The sequence below is a fragment of the Euprymna scolopes genome, chromosome 5 (assembly GCF_053919585.1).
Source record: "Euprymna scolopes isolate OS-2025 chromosome 5, ASM5391958v1, whole genome shotgun sequence".
In the NCBI taxonomy this organism is placed as follows: Eukaryota; Metazoa; Mollusca; class Cephalopoda; order Sepiida; family Sepiolidae; genus Euprymna; species Euprymna scolopes.
This window is the reverse complement of record NC_136486.1, coordinates 84656722-84684252: the sequence shown is the minus strand read 5'-3', so window position 1 is coordinate 84684252 and position 27531 is coordinate 84656722. Positions and strand designations below refer to the sequence as shown.

The window sequence follows — 27531 nt, the reverse complement described above, 5'->3', positions numbered from 1 at the left end:
AACACTAGTGTCTGTAGGTATTTAATTATTATAGTAAAAAAATAATTATGACAGCCCCTTTAAGAAATACGTTTCTTATCGTTGAGCACTTTCTGTTGAATTAAAAAGTCGGTCAATTTAGCTCTTATGCGTAGATCATCGTATAACGATTTGATCACTGTCTGTCTGACGTAATGAACATTTAAATTAAAATGTTTAAAATTCAACGCTATTTCACATGATTAATGGTAGCCAAATGGATACGGCCTCCGCTAATCGAGCCAGAGATGTCTCGTGTCGCGGGGTTCGAATCGTTCGACTGGTAGTAATCGTGACACCCTGCACCGAAGAATCCCGAAAGGATGAAACACTAGTGTCTGTAGGTATTTAATTATTATAGTAAAAAAATAATTATGACAGCCCCTTTAAGAAATACGTTTCTTATCGTTGAGCACTTTCTGCTGAATTAAAAAGTCGGTCAATTTAGCTCTTATGCGTAGATCATCGTATAACGATTTGATCACTGTCTGTCTGACGTAATGAACATTTAAATTAAAATGTTTAAAATTCAACGCTATTTCACATGATTAATGGTAGCCGAATGGATACGGCCTCCGCTAATCGAGCCAGAGATGTCTCGTGTCGCGGGGTTCGAATCGTTCGACTGGTAGTAATCGTGACACCCTGCACTGAAGAATCCCGAAAGGATAAAACACTAGTGTCTGTAGGTATTTAATTATTATAGTAAAAAAATAATTATGACAGCCCCTTTAAGAAATACGTTTCTTATCGTTGAGCACTTTCTGTTGAATTAAAAAGTCGGTCAATTTAGCTCTTATGCGTAGATCATCGTATAACGATTTGATCACTGTCTGTCTGACGTAATGAACATTTAAATTAAAATGTTTAAAATTCAACGCTATTTCACATGATTAATGGTAGCCGAATGGATACGGCCTCCGCTAATCGAGCCAGAGATGTCTCGTGTCGCGGGGTTCGAATTGTTCGACTGGTAGTAATCGTGACACCCTGCACTGAAGAATCCCGAAAGGATGAAACACTAGTGTCTGTAGGTATTTAATTATTATAGTAAAAAAATAATTATTTATATATATATATATATATATATATATTTATGTTGGGGCAATTAATTGGTTAATCGGAATTGGAAATTGGAAAAATCAAATCTTTTGAGTGTATCGTAATTGGTCTTAGAATCGAGAAATTTGTGCCTGTTTTCTGATGCCAAAAACGATTCTTTTAATTATCTTTTTTTATTTGATTTTATTCAAAACAAAATGTTTCACTGCTGGTAGTAATAATAAAATAATCAATATTTATTGATTTTTAACTACCAGTAAAGCTAAAATCTACAGATCATCTCCCGCAAGTGTGTTTTTATGTTTGTGAAAATATGTGCACATTTAACATGTGATTTTATGGCAATCGGAAAAAAAAAAATAACAATTTTATAGTTAAATAGTGAGAGATTTATAAAGGACTAGCTGTACCCGGCCACGCGTTGCTGTGGTTCAGTTTGTTAAAATGGAACACATTCCTCAAGAAAAATTGCATTTTGTTCGTTTATTTACTTTTATTATTTTTTGCAATTTTTTTAATCAATAAAAGTTGTTATTTTTTTCCCAAGAAAAAGATTAATTTTTTACCATAAATTGTTAGGTGAAAGTTGTTTTTTCAGGAAAACTTGCACTTTTTTTTAAAAAGAAATTTGTCAGTAAGCGTTTCTCTTTGAAAACGGAATTTTTACTATAAAAAGAACACATGAATGCTTTACATGAACACTGTAAATAGTTATGTGAAAGTAGAGAAAAATTTGATTCTTTTTTCAAGAGAATGTACAAATTATTTTTTTTTTAACAGATGTTCAGAAAATAAACAGAAAAATACTTCCATCATTAATTATGCAAAAAAATAAATAAAATGTTGATTTAGTGTTTCAACATAATGCTTATAAATTACGATAAAACTTGCTGAGTATGCACTGTTTTACGGTTGTTGTAAAACTGGAATGGAAACTTAAATTTCGCTTCGTTTTAATCTTTCTTAATTTTTTAATTGTGCCCCCCCTCAAACGAATATAATCAAAACAGTAACATTCAACAATTGTACTTTATGTATATAAAACACAAAATATTTATTAAAAAAAAAGAAAAGTTAATAACGAAAGGGAAATAATTCCATTTTTAAACGAAAAAGTCAGTTTGGTATATCTTTTTGTTATTTTTTACGTCCAGCTTGCCATTCACATTGGAAATGTCGACATTTATAGGTTGTAGGGTACGTTTACAACGAATAAACACTCCAATCTAGTAGATGTATCAGAATTTTTGACACCCTTATCACGAAACTGCGAATAAAATATAAAAATCTCGTAATTTCTCTTTTAAAAGTGGGTTGTTTATTTTCTTTATGGATTATACTTCCAAAATAAACTAATAAAGTTGTTTTAAAAGTAATAGAAATATTTTTTTTTATTTTTTAAAAACTAATGACTTTTACGAACTCAATATTTTTCAATTTTTAAACTTTAAAAATCTATCAAAATTTTTCTATTGATTCTATTTTTACGATATTTTCAGGATCAATGTGAAATTTTATGCCCTTTTCAATAAACCGAATATAATATTTTAGACAAACGTTTTTTTTAATTCACGCCCCCCCCCATTTTCAAGTGTCTATTAAAAAGTAAATAATCAATTTACTCACCAAAGTTTTATATATCACAAATTGAAGAGAAAAGGTCAATAAGTAATATATTCAAATTTAAAACAAAAAAAGTAGTGTTTTTTAGAAATTTATCTGTAAAGTTCGAAGTTTAAAACCTTTTTTTTTTTAAACCACGTTGTTTGTTTTTTCTATTGTTTTTGTTTTTTATGAAACCTTGGTCCTTGCTCCTTTAATTGAAAAAAAATTAGGGCTTGAATTACATTTTTCGAGGAGTTATAAGCTTGGAAAGACAGGGGGTCGAATAATTCACGCCCCCCATTTTGAAATGTCTATTAAAAAGTAAATAATTTACTCACCAAAGTGTTGTACATCACAAATTGAAGAGAAAAGGTCAATAAATAATATATTCAAATTTAAAACAAAAAAAGTAGTGTTTTTTAGAAATTTACCTGTAAAGTTCGAAGTTTAAAACCTTTTTTTTTTTTTTTAAACACGTTGTTTTTTTTTTTTGTTTTTTTTTTAATGAAACCTTGGTCCTTGCTCCCTTAATTGAAAAAAATTAGGGCTTGAGTCACATTTTTCGAGGAGTTAAAAGCTTGGAAAAACGGGGTGGAATTATTCACTATTTTTCACGAAATTTCTGACACACCTACCAATCTACCCATGTTAAGAACGGCTTTCACAATAGACACCCCTAACCTTGCCAGCATACCCGAAAAGCTATAAAAGTTGATGTGTCGAATGTGAACAATGAGTTGGACGTAATATAAAAATGTACCAAATTTAAAAGGGAATGAAATTAAAATTTCCGTTCCATTTTTACAACAACCGTAAAGCAGAGCATTCTATGCAAATTTTACATAACTTACTGTATTAATGCTATTTTTTTTAAGCAAAAAAAAAAAAAAAAAAAAATTTAGGTTTGGCTATAAATTCCTAAACTCATTTCACCCTAAATAATTTAGGTGACTGAAATAGGAATCTAATTGAATCTTTAATTTCCTGAATAGTATGCGAGAATTTATTTTTCTTCGAGTTATATTGAATTCATTAATACGGACTTAAGGAGCTTTTTTTGTAATGTTACTGTAAATATTATGTTTTATTGTTACAAATTACGATGCTTTATTTATATAAAAAAACCAAAAATAAATTCTTGCGTTTTTTATTTACTACTGAAAGCCATAACTTTAGTAAAGGTATTTTTTGTTTAAACAAAATAAAACATTTTCACTAAGACTTAAGTAAAAATAATTAGTTCATTATATTCTGCGATCATTATTTGATAAATACTGCAATTTTCATTAAAATTGGTTAATTTCCTGATTTTTGGTGAATTTTTAAGTAAAGGGAGGGGTCAAAATGTTTATACACTTTGAGCGTCGGCATTCATTTTGTCTGTACCTAACATTTTTCGATGAATATTTAATAGGAAAGCGACCACGTGCGGTTAATTTATCAATAATCATGTGATTAAACCTATTGGAAATTTACCGATATTGTAAACACATTCTGTTTACATTAAGCCTGTAGTGTTTTTTTAGTGAAATGTTGGCAACTGAGATTTAAAAAACCCCGCAAGATTAGGAGAAAGAAATGTCCAGAAAATCGCTAGATTTTTAACTTTTATCATCTGAAATTTTCAAAAATCGCTAATCCCCCCCCCCAAACTCCATATTTTAACTTCCTACCATAAAAAAAATTATAAATATAGTATATTCAATATATAAAATGTTCCGTGTTTTCTCACTATATGTTTCTGGAATTATATTGAAGCGGTTAGCTCCCGTATTTTATCAGCTAGTTTTACCTGTTTTTTCAGAGAGGTTTTTTTTTTTTTTTTTTTGCAGGAAACAAATCATAAACTCAAACTTTTTATAATAAAAGTTAAATTGAAATATACTGCAAATTAAATATCACAATAATGGTGCAACATATTTCGAAATTAGAAAAATAAAAAAACTTTGTTTTAGCATGTTAAAAGTATTTAGGTTGGTAGATAATTAAATTCTACTGTATTGGTATAATTTTTTTTTGCTGGTGTTTCTTGCTTTTTACAATTTTCGACTAAATACTTCTAAATTTCGTATTTTAAACTAAACTTTGAAGGTTGGAATGCCCACCCCCCACCTAAAATGTACTTGGAAAAATCGATTTCATAGCGAGATTTAAGAATGGTTAGCCGAAAAAAAGGTAAAAAACAAAACAAATAATCAATAAATAATTGTTACCAAAGGCAATAAATGCTACTTTTTTTTTACTTACATGAATGAGTTTATTTTATGTTTTAAAGTATTTTCAAGCGCTTTTCTTTATTTTTTAATCTAAAATTGCGGGTGTGTGGGTGCGAAATATCTCCAGATTTTCTAGAATTTCCCGCTAGATTGCAAACGAAATCTCCAGATCTAGCAGGAAAACCGCTAAATTAGAAACATTGGTCACGTGACAGGAAGCGGTAATAAATAATTGTCCCTAAATAAAAAAAATGGCCTATCGGTACAAAGAAAACCACCTATTTATCATAGAAAAATTAAGTATAATGTTATAATTAAAAAGAGATATATAAAAACACACATGGATATAGTAAACATATTATACCAAAACGTGGAAGCCATCCGTCCAGTGTTTTTTTTAGACTATTAATTGCGAACGAACCAAGAGTTACATTTTTATATATATAGATTGGCATCAGTAATTGTACCAGAATCAAGAATTTTGTAAGTTATCAGGAAAAATATTGGAATTATCCTATCACTATATATATATATATATATATATATATATATATATATATATATGCACAAAATTACAAAATGTTTCATAACATAAAACATTTTGTACTTAATCATTTGGAAGATTTAACTAGAAAAGTAATATAATATATGTGCTTACTATTTATTGTCTCTTTTTGTTATTTTTCTTATCAGTTTGCTGAAGCTGAGGATGGAGAATCGTACGGGATGCTAGACATTCACTTGCTAACTCATATATTTCAACCGAGAAATCGTTTTAATATTCTGACTGCCTCTTAAGTGCAATTATCTGAATTGCTTGCATTTGGTTCACCGAGTATATTTGCCAGGTGGTTTTTAAAATTCTTTTTCATGAGTCCAGTTGCTCCTACTGGAATGATAGAGTGTGTAGAAATGTGTGACGATAGCAACATTCGTATGAGAGATAGAGAGAGAGAGAGAGAGAGAGAGAGAGAGAGAGAGAGGGGGAGAGAGAGAGTTATGAATGGATTAGGCGTCCCTTGACCACTTTGGGAGAATTCAGGCATAGGGTACATAAATATATACATGTAAGTTGAAGAATGAAACGTGGAAACTTTATTCAAATGCTGCTGACCGTGTGTTGTTTTTCCAATTTGATTTCTTGACAATCTGAGCTTAAATCACATTTTATCAGCTCCTAGCGCATGGTTTTATTCTAGTGCATATAAAGCATATAATGCGACAGCCATTTCTTTTTTAGATGTTTTTATTTTTTGTGTGTGTGGCTTGTGTGTGTGTGTGTGTGTGTGTGTTTCACCCACCCCGTTTGTCAGTTAACATTGAGCTACATGTCAGTGGTACATTTACGATTTAAAAGCACAAAAAGTAAACATATTTTTCTTCATACAAAATAAAAAGAAAATATATCACCTTAAGCTTGAAGGAAAATATTATTCCCAAAAAATCAGGTCCTGGATATGACCTAAAACTATATCTGATGGTGAGGCCCCACCTTGCAGGCCTTGGGGAGTGTGGAGCCACCCTTTGATTGCCATTGCTCCCAGGTCCACTCTGACCCGGAGTGGTAGTACCTGTTAGGGTCCCAACTATGGGTTAAATAGAATCTGACTTAAAAAAAAATATATATATACTCTGCGCGAGCCTTTTCTAGTCTCACACAAAAACACACATTCACATTTCAAGCTATATTACTTGTTATATACATACGCACACACAAACATACGCGCCCACGTCCACACACGTACATATATTCACGTTCGCGTACATACACTCACATTAACGTGTATATACACACACGCTAACGTACACACATGTACGCGCACACGTACGCACACAGATGGACGGCGTCACTTCCTTTCAAAGGAAATTCACACATGCGCAAAAGACACTCCGGAAACGAGTATAAAACAAGAGCAATAACCGACTCCTTCCTTTTTTTAGGCCCAGCTTTCGAGCTGGTCGGTCTACGGACCGACCGCGTGCGTCACGTCCACTTTGCTACTATGTGGGGCAAAAAGTTAACAGACCTTACGTACACATTCTCACTCTTTCTCTCTCTATCTGAGAACACCACTTCTAACATGGCGCGCAGTTTAACTGATGTCAACTCTCTATCCTCTTCTTTGTCTACACGCTGGACTATCATTCCAATTTCCACTACATCATTCACTTCTCTTCCCACGCGCGAACAAACGATAGTGAGATGAACACACATTTCCATTTCTTTCTACAACACCAGTCCCACAACGAACGATGGTTACACCCACGCGGACATGAACACGTGTTATATCTAAAACATTCATTGTTTCAACAGTAAATAAACGACATTTATCTTATCCATCAATTGAGTTTTTGTTTCCTTCAAAATCATTCGTTTCATTATTTTCTTGTAGCGAGTTAGGGTATTATTATATCCTGGTCTTCTACAACTCCATTAAAAATCGTTCCTCAAAATAACTAGATTCGGCATTGAATAACCTGAAAAAGGTTGATATGCCGTAAAACAAAAACAACCAACCCAAAAATCAGCAGCTACGGCTGCTGCTGATTTCAAACAAACGGACCTCTATCCAATCCTTTATGACGTCACAATGACTTTGCAACTTCTGCAAACACATTTCAGTTCACGACTGAAACATTTTGAGCATACATTTTATTTCACATCCAGAAAAAGTGTTTGAAAAATTTCCTTCAAATTTAAAAAAAAAAAAAAAAAAAAAAAAAAAATTAAAACATCGCAAAGAAAGGCGAGCCTGAAACAGAAAGAACGAAATAGAGAGAGGAAGGGAGATAATCTTATCAACCAATGACAAAGCTTCACTCTTAAACATATACATGTTGTTTATGATTACATCGCTAGTACGCGTGAATCATTAATTTCGGAGTGGCCGCCTCTTGCATTGCAGACAAGAAACTAATATTATAAAAATGGACGATATTTTTTGTAGCGTTTTGAATAATGTTAGCTTCTTGTCTATTATGCGACAGGTTTTAGTTGTTCCCGAAACGATAAGCGATCGTCCACTAAATAAGAATATATCACGGAGTCACAACCTTACACACGTTCGAAAGATCGCAACTACTGTCGCTCGAGACATCATAAATAATTTTAAGGATACCCATTTCGATTCTTTTCCAGCCAACAAATACTGTAAATTGATGAGAAAAGTGTCACTGGAAGTTTATTCTAAATATCTAATCACCATTAACAATAATGTTGAAGTGATCTTTGAAGAAGTAAAGAAACAAGATTCCGGAACCTACACCATTGTTGACGCTTTCAACGGCGTCATTATGTCCATGTTGGAAGATCAAGAGAACTTTCATTGGGGAAGGATTTCTATAATATTCACTTTGGCTGCAGTCATAGCTCATAATTGTCGGAGAAGAAACCAAGATTGTTCAGAGAAACTCGTTAAACAAATAAGCCAAATTATCCAACAAGAAAGACTGGACGAGTGGATTTTGAAAAATGGCGGATGGGTAAGTTTGTTCACTTTTATTATTAAACAAAAACGCACGCGTTTGTTTTTCATACACCAACTTTATCCTCCCCAAATAACCATAATTTAACGTAAATTTTTATCGCTTTAAGGTAAAGTACTGGAATAGTCACTAAATTTGTTTCCTCTTTTAATAAAATTGTTTTTTCTTTGTAGTAGTGTTTTCTTGTTCTATTTTAGAACGACTCCAATTAGAAACGTGTGCAAAAAAAAAAAAAAAGACGCTCATTGGATAACTAGACATATTATGGTGCAAATTTCCTTTTCGTTTGAGAAAAAAAAAATTTAATTTCTCTCTAAAACTTAGTGTGCCCTTTTTCGAGTCTAGATTTCTCCCCGAAATCTTTTTTTATTTTTTATTATTATTATTATTTAAAAAAAATTGTTTACGCTCTCGGCAATCTATTGTATAATGTTCCTGATCAAACCATAGTACAACAAATATCAATGTTAATTCATAAGACATGCCCTTCCTTAAGACAGATTAGCAATGCAAATAATTAAAATAAATTAATAAAATACGCACACTATAGGTGTAAGGGTGGTCCCCCACTCCCCCAGTGCACTTTCACCGGGAATAGTGCTACTGCTACATCCATCCCCCAGACAGTAAGTAAATAGGGTGCCATAAACAAACAACACAGCGAGATATTCAACAGATCATATTTGACAATTAACTATTTCGTGCTTCGACAGAATTTAAACTGAACTAAACAAACTTTTTGCGAACTAAACCTTAGGGGTTGGGTTGGGATAAAAAATACATATATCTCAAAGTTAAACCGACAACATAGCAACACACCAAACCGAACTTAGTATTAGTGGTTACTGGTTTGGGTTAATTATGAAGGACATCAATTGTACCGTTTCCACAATAGCATATTATTTTTTACTAAGTTTATATTGAATCGTATATAATTTTTTCGTTTTTGGCACTAAAGAGTTTAGGACACTAAACATTTATCCTAAGTCAACTGTTTGAGGATAATGCCAACGCCAGAATGCTATCGCCAATTTATTGAAAAAGTTTAGGTAAATTTTTACGACGTGCCCCACGGTATCATAAACACCCAACCTCCCCATGTTAAAAACGGCTTTCGGAATACCCCCTCTAAACCTCGAAAGCCGTTCTTAACATGGGGTGTTTATTCCGAAAGCCATTCTTCACATGAGGTGTTGGGAGTGGGGTTTGTTTTACTGTACACATAGATTCGAAAAAGTTGTCAAAAACAATGTTTTTCGAGCTGAATAAACATGTTACATTAAATATAAACACTAAAAACATATCCAGTTAGGGAGAAAAGTAACTTATCTTGCCTTTGATAACATTGCTATATATTTGTTTTGTGACAACTTTTTCGAATCTGTCTACAGTAAAACAAACCCGCTGCAAGGGCAAGGGACCCTTCTCATGCTGCTGGTGCTGCTGCTGCAGTGCACTAGCAGTGTCAGAAATTTCGTGAAAATAGCGAATAATTCCACCCCATCTTTCCAAGCTTATAACTCCTCGAAAAATGCAATTCAAGCCCTAATTTTTTTTTTCAATTAAAGGAGCAAGGACCAAGATTTCATTTAAAAAAAAACAAAACAAAAAAAACGTGTTTTTTTTTTAAAAAGGTTTTAAACTTCGGACTTTACAGGTAAAATTCTACAAGAACAATATGTTCTTTTTGTTTTAAATTTGAATATATTATGTATTGACCTTTTCTCTTCAATTTGTGAGTAAATAATTATGTACTTATGGGGGTCTAAATTAATTATTATTAGACATTTACAAAATGGGAGGCGTGAATTATTCGACCCCCTGTCTTTCCAAGCTTATAACTCCTCGAAAAATGTAATTCAAGCCCTAATTTTTTTTTTCAATTAAAGGAGCAAGGACCAAGGTTCCATTAAAAAAGAAAAAACAAATAACGTGGTTTAAAAAAAAGGTTTTAAACTTCAAACTTTACAGGTAAAATTCTAAAAGAACACTGTCTTTTTTTTTTTTTTAAATTTGAATATATTATGTATTGACCTTTTCTCTTCAATTTGTGAGTAAATTAATTATTTACTTTCGGGTTACTAAATTAAGTATTTACTTTTTAATTGCAGAAGGGTGGATACACGTTTTGAGGATAGAATCGAGAATAGATCTCACGTTAGATTTATGAGTATTATCGGCATTATTCCACAAACAGCTTATAGTTTAATCCATGTGAATAAAATATTGAAAGCACTAAGTTGAATCGTACATACAAAACGCGGAAGTACATGTCGCCATTTTGGGAATTAAACAAGTCGAAGAAAGACGCGAAAGGGAGATAACTTTGTTAGAAAAATGACCCCCCCCCCCTTTTATCTTTGAACTATTGGTTGATTTCTTTCAATTTATTTATATCGGCCAATTTAAATTTTCAACGTGCGAGTTTTTTTTTTTTTGGTTCTTGTTTATTTTAATCAAGACATTAAATGAAAATATAAATATATATATATATATATATATATATATATATTGTACGTACCCCGTTATGGAATTAAGGGTACTTGTACAGTTTAATCAAGACATTAAAAAAAATGAAAATATCGAATAAAAGGTTATATTGTACGTATCCGTTTTGGACTGAAGATCTCCGAAAAAAAAAAAAAAATTCACTTAATTAGTTTTTTTTTTTTTTTTTTTTTTTTTTTTTTTTACAGCGGAAAAACATTTTTATGAGAGCGCGTTGAAGTCGGCCATTATGAAATTTATTGAACACGCTACGAGGAGATAACTCCAGTTAAAGCACCGACACTCCCTCCCCATCTTTAATACTAGTTTTTCTTCCTAAACACCGAACCTTTTGCTCGGTGTCATAAATTGTTTTTTCGCTGTAAAAAAAATAAATTAAAAAAAAACTTGAAATTAAGTGAAACTTTTTTTTCGGGGAACTTCGTTCCATAACGGATACATACAGTTTTAAATTTTTTTTTCGATATTTTCATTTTTTAATGTCTTGATTAAAGTGTGCAAGTACCAAAAATAGGTACTTGTTTAGCTTAATAAACAAGGACCTATTTTTTTTGTTTTTTTCAATAAACAGTTTTAAAACTAAGTTGTTTGTTAGGGAATATTACTGAATTTTGTTTAAAGTAAAATTAGAATTTTTTTTGGCTCTCGTGTGTAGGTACAACTTTTTTGTTTTCAGAGTTCTGGCTTTGTTTACGAAAAAAAAAATCTTTCTGATTTGGTCCTGAAATTGCATTTATCTGCCCTTAGTGTTTTTACTTATCCAGTGACGTAGAAGAGTTACTTCTCTTGCCTTTGATAACGTTTATTTGTTTTCTTGAGTCCTTTTTCATACTTCTGTCTATTGTAAAACAAACCTGGGAATAGCCAACATTCCAACAAAACAAAAAGGGGTGAAAAAGTAAATATACAGCAAATGAATGTTACTGAAGGTAAATTACTCTTCTTCCTACTTGGATTGTGTTTCAACTTATTTTAAAGCGTTCATTTACTTTGAAAGAAAAGTATCAAGTTAGAGTTAGAACAAAAAAATGATCTCGTTACATCATGTTGACTCTCGATAATCAATCAAAAATACTGATAGAAACCAATTCAGTAACTATCACTAATTGTGCAAAAATGTAAACAATCATCAATCATCACTTAGATGTAATGCAATCGTTTAACTTCATTTAATCGTATAAAAATAATACCTTCCTTTCTGTGTTTGTGTAAAACAATTATTCCCTACAATCCCCAAATGAATAGCTGACCTATGTACATATGTTACTGCATGAATACTCTTTCTTAGTTATGAAATAATATGAATGTTTAAATATTATTTATAATTTAAAGAATACAATAATTAATACTTATACATCTAATTACAACTAGCCGGGAGCAGGAGTTTCTTGGGGTTTCAATTTTCCCAGGTGATGTGTATACACAGGTCCCATTGACTGTAAATGCTGCATTTTTATCCCTTCTGATTATTTTTGTTCATCTTCAACTGTATAAACAACCATCACCAATCTTACTTATGCTTGTTGTGAATGCAAACACTACTTTTTTTTTCTTTTTTTTTGTGTTTTCTTGACCTAACAATTTTCATAAATACAATTCTAATAATTAAATAAGTAATATTTAGTAAAAACAAACGTGTATGTTATTTGTTTTTTAGATTTTTTAATAAGAGATATATAATTATTTGCACAACCAGATAATGTGATAGCCCATGAAAACTACAGTTTCACCCTCCTTTGGGTTTATCAGTAGGACATATCTAAACTCAGATTTGAAACGTGCATCACTTGGGTTACCACACCACATAGAGCTTATTAACTAATATAGATCATACAAATCATGGTGTAGGCTGTGGAATGTTCTCTTCTCAACAATGGGTATAATTGTTCACCTACAAAGAACCTAGGCCCTTTTTTTTTTTTTTTTTTTTTTTACACCTGGAAAAGGAAGCAAACAAAAGTAGCTTTTCTTAGGAGTAGGGAAACTGCCAAAGACATTAAATCTTATTTTGACTAAAGCTCTTGGCAGTTTCTCTTCTCTTCCTAAGGAATGTTTTTTTTTTTTTTTTTTTTTTTTTTGTTATATACCCCCCACCTTTTTTTTTTATTTAAACAAATTTACATAAAAATAAAACTAGCATTATTATTTATACCATTAACTTTGGTAGTTAAGTCAAGAAACATTGAAAAATCAGTTTTTCTTTATTAAAAAAATGTATTAGGTCAGTGGGGTTTCAAATTAATAACTTTAATTGTTTTTTTTTCTAAAGTTATAAAAAATAACCACTTTTCTGGCATCATCTGGTCCCCATAGAACTTTTAAAATTTTTTAAATGCTAAAATTCTTTGTGCTTAAATATTTTTCAAACTTTATTATTAGATTTATTAAACTTTATTTTATGACCCTTTTTCCTCCATTCTAATATATATATATATTTTTGTACTTCAATTAATAAAAATCGACAGATTTTATTTTTCCTATCATATGTAAATATTTTTTTTTTTTTTTTCCAGGATTCTTTCATTGATAATTTCCAAAATTATAATTACGAGGCAAAAATAAAGCGGACTCTTTATATGGCAGCACTTGGACTTGGAGCATTGGCATCACTCCCTGCAAAATTTTGATTGGGATATTCTTCCACTTTTTGTCTACGATCAGTAGGGAGTATCATATGTTGATATTTATCCTGTTCATAAAACAAGAACTGTAATTGTATTTTTATTTTAATCTGTCAATACTGTCAGGATAATTGTACATTTAACATTAAAAAAGGGAAAATGAAAAATACTAATCCTACAAATTTCTTTTTCTTTTCTTTTTATAATTCTGTTAGAAATGGTCTGTTAAAGTGTACCAATTTTTAAACGATTAAGTATATATTGCATTTTTGTCTCTCCCCCAGAAACATATTTTTATATAATTATAATTTTCCATCCTCTTTATGATGAAAACAAAATTTCCATTTTAAGCCGTCAAGTTCAACATTCTTTCATGCTTATTTTTATTACACAATCTGTATCTTTCCTATTCTAATGATGTAAGCTGTCAAAATAATTGAGTAATTGAAATGCAAAAATAGTTAATAAAACACAAATCGATGGTTAAAATTAAATTGGTATCTCTTTCTCTCCATATTAAAATTCCTTACAGCGAAAATGAGATTAAAATTGTCTTTCTAAAAATGTTTCAAATATTTGAGCCTGGCTACAAATTTTCTGTTGAAGGTTTTTCTTCCATCTTTCAAATGATTTTTCTTTTCTCTATGTTCTATTGAATTTAATACCAAGAATATATTGCAAATATTTTAAATAAACTTCTATTTATATTAATAAAAAAAAAACAACTATTTTTGAGGTCATTTATTCATTACATTTTCTTTCCAAATAAAGTTTCTATGCTGAAATTAAAGTTGTTTTTCTTCAGTAATATTCATATATTTCTTTGTGTCAACTGGTTAAAATTAGATAGGATTTATTTGTAATTCTTAGGATAATTAGAAATTATTTCATGAATTAAGGATATTTTTAGTTAATATTGAATTCACTAAAAGACCCCAAAAGCTGCATATGTTTCTCAATCAGTAAATACCTATACTATAGATGCAGAGCAACCAGACACTTGCTGGTCTATGCACCATTGACCAGCAATCACACTGCTGGGGGGGGGGGGTAGCTTTTGTTTACCTTGCCTCTACAATTGTGTAGAGTATGGCATGGGTGAGATTTGTGCCACAAAATCTGCCTTTGCATGGCTGTGGCAATGCTTGTGAGACAGGAGAGAAATCTCATTGGCTACCAAAGGGTGTAATCTATCATACCAGATAACTATCAGAATCGTTCTCTTGAAGTATTTAACAGCAATACTTTATAGAATCCTGTATTGCCATAACATCATAATTGAGCGTTGGTAACCTGAACTGAATCTATGATCACTATCCTCTGATTTGGTTATGTTGTATTATAATTGTAAAAGTTAATATGAATTCTTGATATTAGCAACACCAGGTAATATGAATTCTTGATATTAAGCAACATCATAAACACAGTTCAGAGATGAGTGGTTTTACAGTTTCAACCAGAAACTATACTATCCCCCTCCTCTCAAACTAAAATTCAAGTATATTGCTATTACTATCAAACAGCAATATTCAAGGGAATGTGGTGGAAAGAGCTATTTAAATTTAAAAAAAAAAAAAAAATCAATATTTGTGATGAAGATTGAATCTGTGCCTAAACGTAGATTCCATGAACAAAGCTTCTTTCTTAGAACTGCACACCCGTGGAACTCTCTTCCGTTTCTCTGCTTTCCAGCTGACTACAATATGGTCGTCTTCAAGTCTGATGTGAACAAGTTCTTGATGAGCTGTCCCCTTAAGTAATCTAATTTACCAAATTTCCACTACTAATAATTATTACGATATTTTCCCATTGACTACTGTACACTAATTAACCCTTATCCTTGACTGGCTATTGGGCCTTGATAAGTGGTGACTCCTTTGTTAAAAAAAAAATCTTTACTAACTTATTTTTCTTAGTCTACTTAGAAATAAACCTCAGGAATATATTTGTTTACATTTTGACCTATATTTTCAAATGAAAAATGTCAATTTTAGTTTAAATGTCATCTAGACTGCTGAACTCATAAGTTTATTTCAATCTTGCAACATCTATGTCTACTGAAAATGAAATGAACATTTCTTGATACAGACGTAATGCATTTTCATCTTAAGCAGCAATATTTAAATAAACCAACCTCTCAAAAAGGAAACAGAACTACTTGTATGTCAAAATCTTTTGATCAGTTTTATAATGTATTTATATTGGAAACACCACCCTCTATCTAACATAAAAATATTAAAAAAAAAAAATTTTTATTTTTTTTTTTTAATATTCCTTGGTTTTTCATTGATTAAAGTTAAATTCTATGGTAGTCTTTTTAATATTAAGCAAGGTTTTATTCCTAAATCTCCTCGCTGCTGTAAACTTGATAGCTACAACAGGTTTTTTTTATTTTTGTGGATATTTTATTGATGTTAGGAACAATTATGATTTATGTATTTCATGTTACATATTGTTTCTATTTAAATATTAATTTTTTCCAATTTAATAAGAACAAATTTATAAAGAATAGAGATATTGCATAAAAATTATATTAGTTAATGTCATTTTATGTATTTTTAATTTAAAAATAAATTGTAACATCACTGGGGCTATGGGGGAGGAGCTGCTGAATATTCCCAGATTAAAAACCAACTTTATATAATTTTATTTTGTGGTAAGGCCAGTCATTACGGACACAAAAGTGGAAATCTTTTATAAAAAATATTTTTCCTTTGTTTATCTCGGTCCAGTATAACAAAAACAAGCAAAAACATTTGTATGCTTTGTTGATTTGTTTTATTTAATTTAATTTCATTAGATTATTGATTACTAGTACAATTGCAAATAAAGTGAGACAACCAATAAATTTAAACCTATGCTCTTCTGTAATGTCTTATTATTTTAACATTTTAATATTTAAATAATTTAAAATAGAAATTCAGTTTTAAACAGTACTTTACAATTATAATACAACTGCAAATTGCACTCATATAATTTTTTTTTTTTTTTTTTTTTTTTTTTTTTTTTTTTTTTTTTTGGTACATGTACAGTTTAATCAAGACATTAAAAATTGAAAATATCAAAAAAGGTTATATTGTACATATCCGTTTTGAACTGAAGATCTCCGTAAAAAAATTTCATTTAATTTGATCAAGTAGTTTTTTTTTTACAGCGGAAAAATACGTTTTTATGAGAGCGCGTTGAAGGCAGATCTTGGACTTTTTCTTAATTTTTGTTTGGAGTTTAGAAACCTCATGGGAGATAACTCCAGTTAAAGCGCCGACACTCCCTCCCCATCTTTAATACTAGCTTTTCTTCCTAAAACTCAAACCTTTTGCTTGGTATCATAACAAATTGTTTTTTCGCTGTAAAAAAAAATCTACTTGATGAAATTAAGTGGAAATTTTTTTTGGAGAACTTTATTCCATAACGGATACATACAATTTAAACTTTTTTTGATATTTTCATTTTTTAATGTCTTGATTAAACTGTACAAGTACCTTTTTTTTTATATATGGGAGTCACCACTTATCAAGGCCTGGAAGTCACTCGGGGATAAGGGTTAGTGTGATGTCAATGGGATAATATCATAGTAATTGTTAGTAATGGAGATTTGATAAAGTGTCTTACTTAAGGGGGCGGTTTTATCAGGAATTTGTTTATGTTAGACTTGAAGACATCTAAGTTGTACTCATGTGGGAACAGGCAAACAGAAGAGAGTTCCACAGGCGTGCACTTCTAAGAAAAAGAATGGAATCTACATTTTGATTTAGGCGCAGATAAAGAATGGGGAAAATTATTGACAGTTGTTTCGGCGAAAGATTTGCGAGGGGTGGGGACCAGAGATTGGAGCTCAGACAAGCACTTGCCATGGAAATAACGCTAAAACAAAGACAGGCTCGCAACGTCTCTTCTGTGGGTGGGAGGTTGCAGGGAAGAGAAAAGGGTGTCCCCCACTAGGCCACAAAGTCTATTTTGTACTCTGTCAAGGCAAGATAGGCTGTTTTTAGCAGCTCCTGCCCAGATGTGGCAGCAATGCTCCATCCCTGGACATACTTGGCTTTTATATAGATAGATAATTGCATCAGCAGTGAGATTATCTTCTGGAGCGGTAGAAGGATCCTCCATCTTTCCAGCGACCTTGACAACAGACATGATATACGTGTTCCATTTAAGGTTGAGAGTAAAGATCAATCCCAGAAGCTACTCAAAACATGGAGTCTCCCCTATACGAGAGCCATCCATTTCAATTGATGCCAGATGGGGATCAGAGCGTTCATGTAAAGATAGGAGCTTGGTTTTAGATGATTTAAAAGTAACCAGCCACCTCTTCCCCCACTATACCACGAGCTCAAGATCAGAGGAGAGAGAATCAAGAACAGATAAAGAGTGGAGAAAATTATTCACAGTGGTTTCAGCTAGACGGGTGTTTATCGTGAAAAATTGGCGAGGGGGGACCAGAGATTGGAGCTCAGACGGACACTTGCCATGGAAATAACGCTAAAACAAAGACAGGCTCGCAACGTCTCTTCTGTGGGAGAGAGGTTGCAGGGAAGAGAAAAGGGCATCCCCGACTAAGCCACAAAGTCTAGTTTGTACTCTGTCAAGGCAGGATAGGCTGTTTTTAGCACTTGGACGTACTTGGCTTTTATACAGATAGAGAATTGCATCAGTACTACATTTTCTGTCTCTTAATCTAACTGCTTCTGGAGCGGTAGAAGGACCCCACCATTTTCCCAGTGACCCTGGCAACTGACCTGATGTACGTGTTCCACTTCAGATAAGGAGTAAAGTTGGTTGGTTGTTTTTATTTTACAGCATATCAACCCTTTTCGGGTATGCCGAATCCAAAAATTTTGAAGAAAAAATTTTTAATAGAATATATTTGTTGTATTCAAGTCGGTTTCTATTTAACCCATAGTTGGAACCCTAACAGGTACTACCACTCTGGGTCAGAGTGGACCTGGGAGCAATGGCAATTAATGGGTGGCTCCACACTCCCTAAAACCCACAAGCTGGTGCCTTACCATTGGATATAGTTTAAGGTCATATCCAGGACCGCCATTGAGGGACTTTTACCCTCTGCAGGGGGGGGGGGGGCAGTCGGTGTAAAGGTCAGCCCCAGAAGCTTGTCAAGACGAGAGCCATCCATTTCAATTGATGCCAGATGGGGATCAGTGTTGATGATGTAAAGATAGGAGCTTGGTTTTCGATGCATTAAAAGTAACTAGCCACCTCTTCCCCCACTGAACCATGCGCTCAAGATCAGAGGAGAGAGAATCAGAGAGAACTTTGTCATTTATGACCTTTGATGTGTTGCCATAGATGGTCGTGTCATCAGCATAGATATCAACGAATGATTTAAGTATGTGTTTTGGGAGATCATTGATGTAGATCAGGAAGAGAGCTGGGCCCAGGATGGACCCCTGAAGGACTTCAGCATTAATACTCTGGGCCTCTGATTTCTGCCCATCAACCATTACTCTTATGAGCCTATCAGAGAGAAATGATTTAATTATTGAGAAAACATCTCCAGTTATACCGTAGCTGGAAATCTTGTGAAGTAAGTCCTTATGCCATACCTTATTAAAGGCCTTTGATATGCCAAGAGCAATTGCCCTAGAAAGGAAGTCTTTGTCGAGAGATTCACTAATCCTATGAGATATAACTGTTAGCACATCTGCTGTAGATCTGGCAGAACGGAAACCATATTTCATGTCACTAAAAAGGTTATTTCTGCTGAGGTGGTTGACTACTTTATTTAATATTGATTCCAGCAACTTACTTATGACACACAGTAGACTTCTTAGTCTGTATTGAGAGGGAGATGACTTATCAACTGAATTCTTAAATACAGGGCATACTGCTGAGGTTTTCCAGGGTGTTGGGAAGCACTTCTCCTTAAGGCAATGCTTAAACAGTTTTGTAAGTATGGGGACAAGTTCTGGTTGAAACTTTTTCAACACTATAATTGGAATGCCATCAGGGCCAGTTGCTTTACTGGAGTCAAGGTTCTTGATTAGCTTGGCGACCTCACGCACAGATATTTGTATGTTGCATAGCGTGTTGTCTGTTATAGGAGGAAATATAGGGAGTTGATGGCCTTCATCGCATAGGGTAGAATTAGCTGCAAAGTTTTTTCAAATAGTTTGGCCTTGTCTGATGCTGACGAGATGACCTCAGGTCCATTGATAATGGTTGGGATAGAACGCACGCTTCTGTTCAGGATCCTGTTTGCTATTTGCCAAAACTGATGGGAACCAAGCGGCTGCTCAGCTACTTTGGATTTAACGGACTGAGCATATAGCTCTCTTGCTTTTTGTATTACTCTTTTACAGTGGTTGCTGGCATTCCTGAAAGCAGCTTTAGTCTCGGTGCATCTATTATGTTGGTAGCTATGGAAAAAATGATTTCTGTGCACGGTGGCTGCAACACATTCTGGGGAAAACCATGGCTGGCTGTTAGGTTTTTGTTGGAATTTTTTGGATGGTATGACTTGGTCTATGCCTACAATTAACCATTCGGTCAGGTCTGATACTATAGAGGACACATCGTTTGTAAACATGGAATGCAGAGGTAGATCAGATATAAATGTACGGAAGCTATCCCAGTTAGCCATAGAGTATTGATATACAGTACGGTGGAGAGGTACGTCTGAAGACTTATTACATTTCATTTTTATCTTAACTGATACAACCGAGTGGCCAGAAGATCCCAGAGGAGATAGAACGGAACATGAACTTAAGTCAGAGGAAGTTGTGAGAAAAAGGTCTAGAAGGTTTGCATACTGACCGGTAGTATCGGGCACACTGGGTTCGTGAACAATCTGGTTGAGGTCATAGCCAATGGCAAAATCATGACAGGACCTTCCCTCATCATCTGTCTTGTTCGAGTGGGTCAACCATTCCACATTATGGACATTGAAGTCACCACAAATGTGAATGTTAGGTTAAGGATGAGCAGACAGATAAAGATAGTAACTCCACTGTTGTGGGGGCAATAGAGTGCAAATATAAATGTGGTGGTGTAAGCAAGTGCAACCCGGAAGCACATATAGGGTGAATTAGGGTCTTCTCTGGAGATATCCCTACCACACGGAAAGCCATCTTTAATGTAGGCACGTATTCCATGCCCATGGCGATCTTGTGAGTCAGATTTAGATGTTGTTAGAGTATCCTCTAATTATGAACTTGTCTAGGGAAGTGGTCAGCCCTATGCCAGTTTTGCTTAGGAAGAATATGTCTGGTTTCGTCTCCTGTAATTGGGTTTCAACCTATGGAAGGTTGAAATGTAGACCCCTGATGTTGGAGAAGGAGTAGGGGTCTACGTTGGAGAATGGGGTTGTAGGTTTATTCACGTTTTTTTTCTGGAGATATTTCATGTTGAGGTTTTGGGATTTGTGGAACAGGTTGACAGACTTGGTTAGAACAGGATAGAGAGGGAAAGTAAGAGATAAAAAGACAAGAAATTTTTTTTTTTTTTCCAAAGTCTAGCTGTTCAAAGGAAGAAACCATTAAGCAGAGCAAAGTTTCTAATCTATACTGATACTACACTTCATCTTTCCTCTCCTCAGTCAGTGAAAGAGACTCTGCATTTAAAAACTCCTTGTATGTTCACCAATACATTGACTGATAAAGACACTGAACATAAAGGTTACTAGAAAAAATCCTCATCAATAGATGGCCGCAAACCTTTTCGAAACTCTGTTGATTTGACACTTCTCAGTGAAAAATGAGGCAGGTAGGATCACGAGAGGTGGGTAGAATTGATCATCGTATTACTCTTCTCGGTCGAATGATTTCTCATCAGTCCAATCAGTAACTCTTATTGAATATCTTTATGATGTTCAATAATGGCCACATCCCACATTAAGGAATTCTTAAAGGTTCGACATTGATGTCACTTGCTATGTAAGACTCCCTACTTGATCCTCATTAATTGAAAACCAAAGAATAAAGTGTTTTTTTTTATAGATGAGAAATTTTCATTGTTTAAAATCTGTTAGGATAACCACCACTACCACGATAATGTAAATCCTAATGTGATTTCTTTAAGACACCTTGGCATACACAAATAATAAACATTTAAATACACAAAAAAACATCCCATTACTGAAGATAGAGATTTAGTGTCTGTCTAAAGCTGAAACTATACTATTATTTCTATTAATGTATTGTACTATCTTTCAATACTCAATTCAGTGGAAAGTATCTGTTTTCATGTGACCATCATCTCTCATCAAAGTTTACTAAAGCTAGCAAAACTTCTGGGTTCTTGAGTTGACTGTCTTGGTAGGGATGATGTCCTGCTGTAGGAATAAACTCCAAACTTTTATTAGGAGGAAAGTATTTTTTTCCTTTAGAGGGAGGGGTAGTATAATATGTTTTATTCTCATTATTATCTCCTCCTGGGCATATGCCTCCTTGAAGTGATAGCTTACGTCACCAAGACATTATCAAAATTGGCTGTTCATTAACAAACTTGACACTTACATTAATATACTCGCAAAAAGCATAGGATTGCTAGTAAATATGAATCTTGATGTTGAAGACTAATTCAAAGAAAATTCATGTCAATAGCAACTTCTCATCCAAAAATTCAGATAAGATATAAATCCTGCCAATACAGTAGAACCCCAGGGTACGGTAGCCCTACCATATGGTTTTTTGTCAGGTTACAATGTGGAATACAATGTTTTTCCAACCCTGGTTACAGTATTTGCCCTGCTTTACGGTGTTATTTATAATGTTATTTGATTATATACATGTGTATTATATACTGTACTGTATTTTGTTACTAATTTTTAATGCTGTACCACGGGGTTTTACTTTATTTATACAAGAAATGTTTTTTGAAAAATATTTAAATCTTAATTCATTTCTACATCATCTAAGATTTTATGAAAAATATTAGGTTGGTGCAAAAATGATGTCGTTTTTTGCACCAACCTAATAAAAAAAATGTATTTGGTTTAGAGAAAAGGGATGAATATTCATATCACCCCGCCTCCTTAAAATAAATATTCCCCTGCTACTCTATAAAGAAAAGTGCTAGAGTTTCTGCAGAAATTATATAGAGCAACTATTCACATTTCCTATGTTTCTTCAGAAAGGTAAACCAAGGTCACATTGAAATCCAATTGCTTTCAGGCTGAGAACTCCTAATATCATCATGATTATTGGTTGAAAAATGTGTTTTCTGTGGATAATTAGTTTGAGAGTTTACATTCTTCAGTTGTCAAAGAAATCAATCTTGGTCAACTAATGTTGTAATAATATATGGGGGGAAAATATGTTGCAGCTATATCCCAAATAAGAGCGTTTCTGTATCTGAAGGAAAATATGGTAATACCTTCATAGTGTTTACTCCCACCGCCAAGACTTGACAGTTCAGTTTTGAGAGAAACTTGGTTGCAAATTGGTTTGGAATCTACACTTTAGAAAAGGAATTAAAGTATTTTTAAATATCATTTTTCCATTTTAGATGACATGTTTTGACTGGAAATGATTATTTTAATGACAAAAGTATTTAGGGTGATTATGTTGAAAAAGGATCAGTTTGAAGTCATAAAACCTAAATCTTCCAAAAATTGGTGTATAGCATACACAGAAGGACTGGGCTGTATTGGTGCCTTGTAAAGAAAGAAACAACCAACGGCCATTTGGTGGACAAAGACAGAATACTCTTCCCACTGCTGCACATCAATCTCAGCTTTATGAAGCAGTTCATTAAGGCTCTGAAAAAGGATGGTGACTGTGTCAGGCTTTTCTAGGATTGATCATAGAGAAGCTGCCATTTTTTATTGTCCTCGGATCCGGCAGCTTATCAGAAATCAATGAATGAAGTCGAACTGGAAGCATGGAAGGCATTTGTTCTGGTAGTGAAGAACTTTCTTGACAAAATAAGGTCAAAAACTATGCAGAACTTGTCAGCAACATGTTGACTGCTTTCAGAAACCCTAGCTGCAACATGAGCATCAAGATGGACTACCTATTTTCACATATGGACTGAGAACCAACTTAGCACAAAAACCTGACCTGATGGAGAGAAACGAATGCCATTTCCTCAAGTGTAAAAATTAGTTGTAGAAATGTAGATAACATCCAAAAAGTAAAAAAAAAATTGTTGCTGGAACTTTATTAAAATAGGATAATTCTTTGATTTGAGGTGATTAAAATAAACTGTTGGTTTTGTCTAGTGTCTTTTGTGGTAATAGCATGTTTTATCCTCAACTCTTCTGACACAACTCAAAGACGCTTCATTCTGCAATTCAGTCTAATTTATAAGTGATCAAACTTGAGAAAAATACTCAATTCTAAACATAAAAATTCTACTTTATTTATTGCAGATTTTAGTTTTGTTGAGTTGATTGTTTTGTTGATTTTTATTTTTAATCCAAAATATTTTTAGCAGTTAAAAACAAAACTGATGGGAAAAACATGGTATTACAACAATAAATATCAAGTGTGTTTTGTTAGTAAAAGGTATATATATTTTTTTAAGTTGGTGCTCTTTATTGATCAAAAATCTACTTTGTTTTAAAATAAACACTAAAAATGTTTCTAGTGGCCTGTCCATACAAAATGCATATCTGAGAACACTAGAAATGTGCCACTCCTTTACAATAACTTGTTTCCTCTGATTGTTACATTCAGGAATTTGATCACAAAAACTAATCCTTTGTCCTAAAATTTGTTTCCCCATTCATTAATCAGCAGCTATTGTATAGGATCACCCATCCTTCCAGTGAAAAGAGTTTTTCATCAATAGCAAAAAAAAAAAAAAAAAACGCTGTAATATTGGAAAACTTTGTAAAAAAAAAAAAAAAAAATTTATAAAAATTGGTGTGGGTCAATTGTAATGAATCTACATACTTGTGTACTTAAATTCTGAGTTGGGCTAACTCCAATGCTTTGACCACCTTAATTCACAAGTTGATTTTTTTACTTATTTTTATTCATTAAGTATCAAAAATTTCACTTGAAACAAGTTTTTGATGTAGAGAAATTTAGGTTTGTATCAAACAAATATACATTTGGCATGTCTTTGAGAATTTAATTTTTGGTAATAAGAATGAATTAGCTGAAGTTATTTTTAGTTATTGAAGGAATACATATTTTAGATAACCAGTTCAAAGTAAAGGGTGGAAAGAGATGAGCACATGTTGCCATTTGTGTTTTTTTTATTTATTTATTTAAAAACTTTTTTTTTTTTACTCATGTTCACCCTTTATGTTACATTTAAACTTCTGCATATCAGTACAGCCAGGTAAGCAGGCAGGGAATTCCAAAGTTTAGCTGTTCAAGGGAAGAAACTATTAGAATAGAAATCTTTCTGGCATTTAGGGACAACAACAGTGAAGAAAGTGCCATTGCCTTAGATCATATTGCTAAGCGGGTTTGTTGAGGATATGTCCGTCGAGGAGGTACAAGTGAAACGAGTTCATCAGAACACATTCCATTAAAATATTTGTAAAACAGGCAGAAAGATGCAACATTGCGGCGATAAGACAGGGGCTGGAGCTTAGTTGATAAATAGGGACTGATTAGATTGACAACTCTTTTTTGGACTTTATCTAAGAGGGAGAGACTAGTGGTAGATGCACCAGCCCAGATGTGACAACAATACTCCATGCATGGGTGAATGGTGGCCTTGTAAAAATACAGGATACTCTCAGGTGTGAGTAGTCGGCTAGCTCGATAGAGAGAACCCACCTTCTTTGCAGCAGCCTCTACATTTCCTCTATATATTTGTTCCAGTTCATATTGCCCGCAAATGTTAGGCGAAGGAGTTTGAAGGTAGAATTCTCAGATAGGGTGCTGTCATGGATATAGGGGGTTGGAGATACGTCTTGTAATTATTAATGGAGAGCAGCTTAGTTTTACTAGCATTAAATGTTACCATCCATTTGCAGCCCCAATCCACTATAGTCTGGAGGTCATTTTCTAACAATTCTGCCACTGTCTTAGATTTATGTACATCTGTTCCTCCTTCATGCATATTATAGAGCATTGTATCATCAGCAAATATACCCATCTCGGACACAATATTATCAGGGAGGTCGTTTATGAATATCAGGAATAATAATGGTCCAAGGATTGACCCCCGAGGCACTCCCGCATTAATGTTATGCTGCTTGGATGTATGTCCGTCAAGGACAACCTGTATGCTTCTATTGTCTAAGAAGGATCTAATTATATTTAGTATATGTCCAGTTATACCGTACAATTTAATTTTCATTAGCAGCTTTTATGCCAGACTTTGTCAAAGGTCTTGGATATATAAATGGCTACAGGCCCTGGCTTCGCCCGCCTTATCCAGTACATGGTAAATGCGTTCAGAGATGACTGTTAAAATATTTGCAGTAGAACGACATTGCGTGAATCCATACTGTTTGTCAGAGTTTGTCGCTTTTGCGAGGTGGTGAACTAGTGCTTGATTAATTAAGGTCTCAAAGATTTTAGCGAAGACTGGAAGGAGACAAATGGGGCAATAATTGAGAGGGTCTGTTCTTTCACCAAAATTCTTGTACACTGGTACCACAGAGGCCATCTAGCTATTGAGGAGGCAAGATCCAGCAAGGCATTTATTGTAGAGCTTGGAAAGTATGGGAGCTTGCTTGGCTGAACATTTCTTAATTAGTAATGCAGGGATGAGAACTTTGAGGTATCTAAGTTTTTTATGATGTTGCGAACATAAGAAAGGGTGATTTTTACATCTAATTACATTTTTACATCATCTTCAGTCTGCATAAGGACATTTGGGAGGGAGTTGTTTGTTGGCTCTAAGGTTGAGTTGGAGGCAAATCGCCGGGCAAGCAGTTCCACCTTCTCCATTGCCGTACATGCAACCTTCTGGTGTGGGGGAATTACTGATTGCTCTTTATTCACTACACTATTATAGATTTTCCAGAAATCACAAGTTTCTATCTTTTGCAATTCAATGCGTTCCCTGATTATTTTAGCATGCTTTCGTTTGGCTGTTGCTATTTCACTCTTACAATGATTTCTAGCATCTATAATGTTTGCCTATTTGTATTTGACTTATGATGTACAAACCGGCAGAATGCATGCTGTCTTTGTGCAATGGCAGCTGCACAATATCTAGTGAACCATGGGGGTGAGTGGGGCTTGCTATAATACTTCCGTGTGGGAACATGTGTTGCAATGCCCGCTTTGCACCATTCAGTTGTCTCATTTGCACACTGTTCAGCCAGAAAGAGAGAAGACATTTGTCCATGGGGCATCTCTAATGTGTTCTCTGATGGCTTCCCAGTCAGCCCTGTTGTAGTAGCTTGTTGTTTTGAGCAATGGTTCCTCACTTTGAGGTTGGGATTTAAATGTGATGTCGACTGATACCACTATGTGGTCTGCGTTTCCTAGTGGACGGTGAGCATTAGTCACACAATCCTCAGGTACTGTGGTGAGAAATAGGTCTAGAAGTGCTGAGGTTCACGATCTGGTAGGCGGGTTGGGAACATTACTGTCCATGTGAGGGAATGGGCTATAGAGAAGCTATAAGTAGAGTGTCCGGCTGCATCTGTGTAACCTGAGAAACCAAGCCAATTTTTATGGTGGACATTAAAGTCACCAAACGCATGTATTTGGGCGTTACTGTCTAAGGGGAGTGCTGCATCAATAATATCAGAGACATGATCGATTAGGGTACAATCCTGACTTGAGGGAGAACGGTAGAGAAACTAACGCAGTGATGAAATGTTAGTTGAAAGCACACAAAAGCCTGGTCATCCGATTTCAGATTTTTCTCTCTAGTTAAAGGAAGGTTACTACGGATATAGACTCCAAGCCCGTGCATATATCTATCTGAGTCCTTACGGCAAAGTGGGAGGTATCCTGTCATGTAAAAGTAATTAGAGGGGATTGAAGAGTGTAATTTATTTTTTGTAGGTTGAATTCAGTGTCCAAAGTAAATGCATGTTTTTTTTTGTTCTTGTTTCAATCATCACTTGGTTCTGGTTGTTGGAAAAGTACACGTCATACACCAAAAGGTTTTATAAAACAAGCATATTTTAA

At 33.6% G+C, this 27531-nt stretch overlaps 1 protein-coding gene across 1 annotated transcript; it reads left to right on the top strand.

Moving 5' to 3' along the window:
• The first annotated feature begins 7656 nt into the window (after positions 1-7656).
• Positions 7657-14306, top strand: LOC145276911 (induced myeloid leukemia cell differentiation protein Mcl-1 homolog). Its single transcript, XM_080128374.1, has 2 exons — positions 7657-8384; positions 13409-14306. Exons 1-2 carry the CDS (start codon positions 7830-7832, stop codon positions 13520-13522), a joined length of 669 nt encoding a protein of 222 aa, XP_079984500.1. The 5' UTR covers positions 7657-7829; the 3' UTR covers positions 13523-14306.
• The last annotated feature ends 13225 nt before the right edge of the window (positions 14307-27531 follow it).

Coding starts and splice junctions, on each gene's coding strand:
- LOC145276911 (XM_080128374.1), top strand. CDS start 7,830: ATGGACGATATTTTTTGTAGCGTTTTGAATAATGTTAGCTTCTTGTCT. Junction 8,385..13,408: donor TTTTGAAAAATGGCGGATGG/GTAAGTTTGTTC, acceptor TTTTTTTTCCAG/GATTCTTTCATTGATAATTT.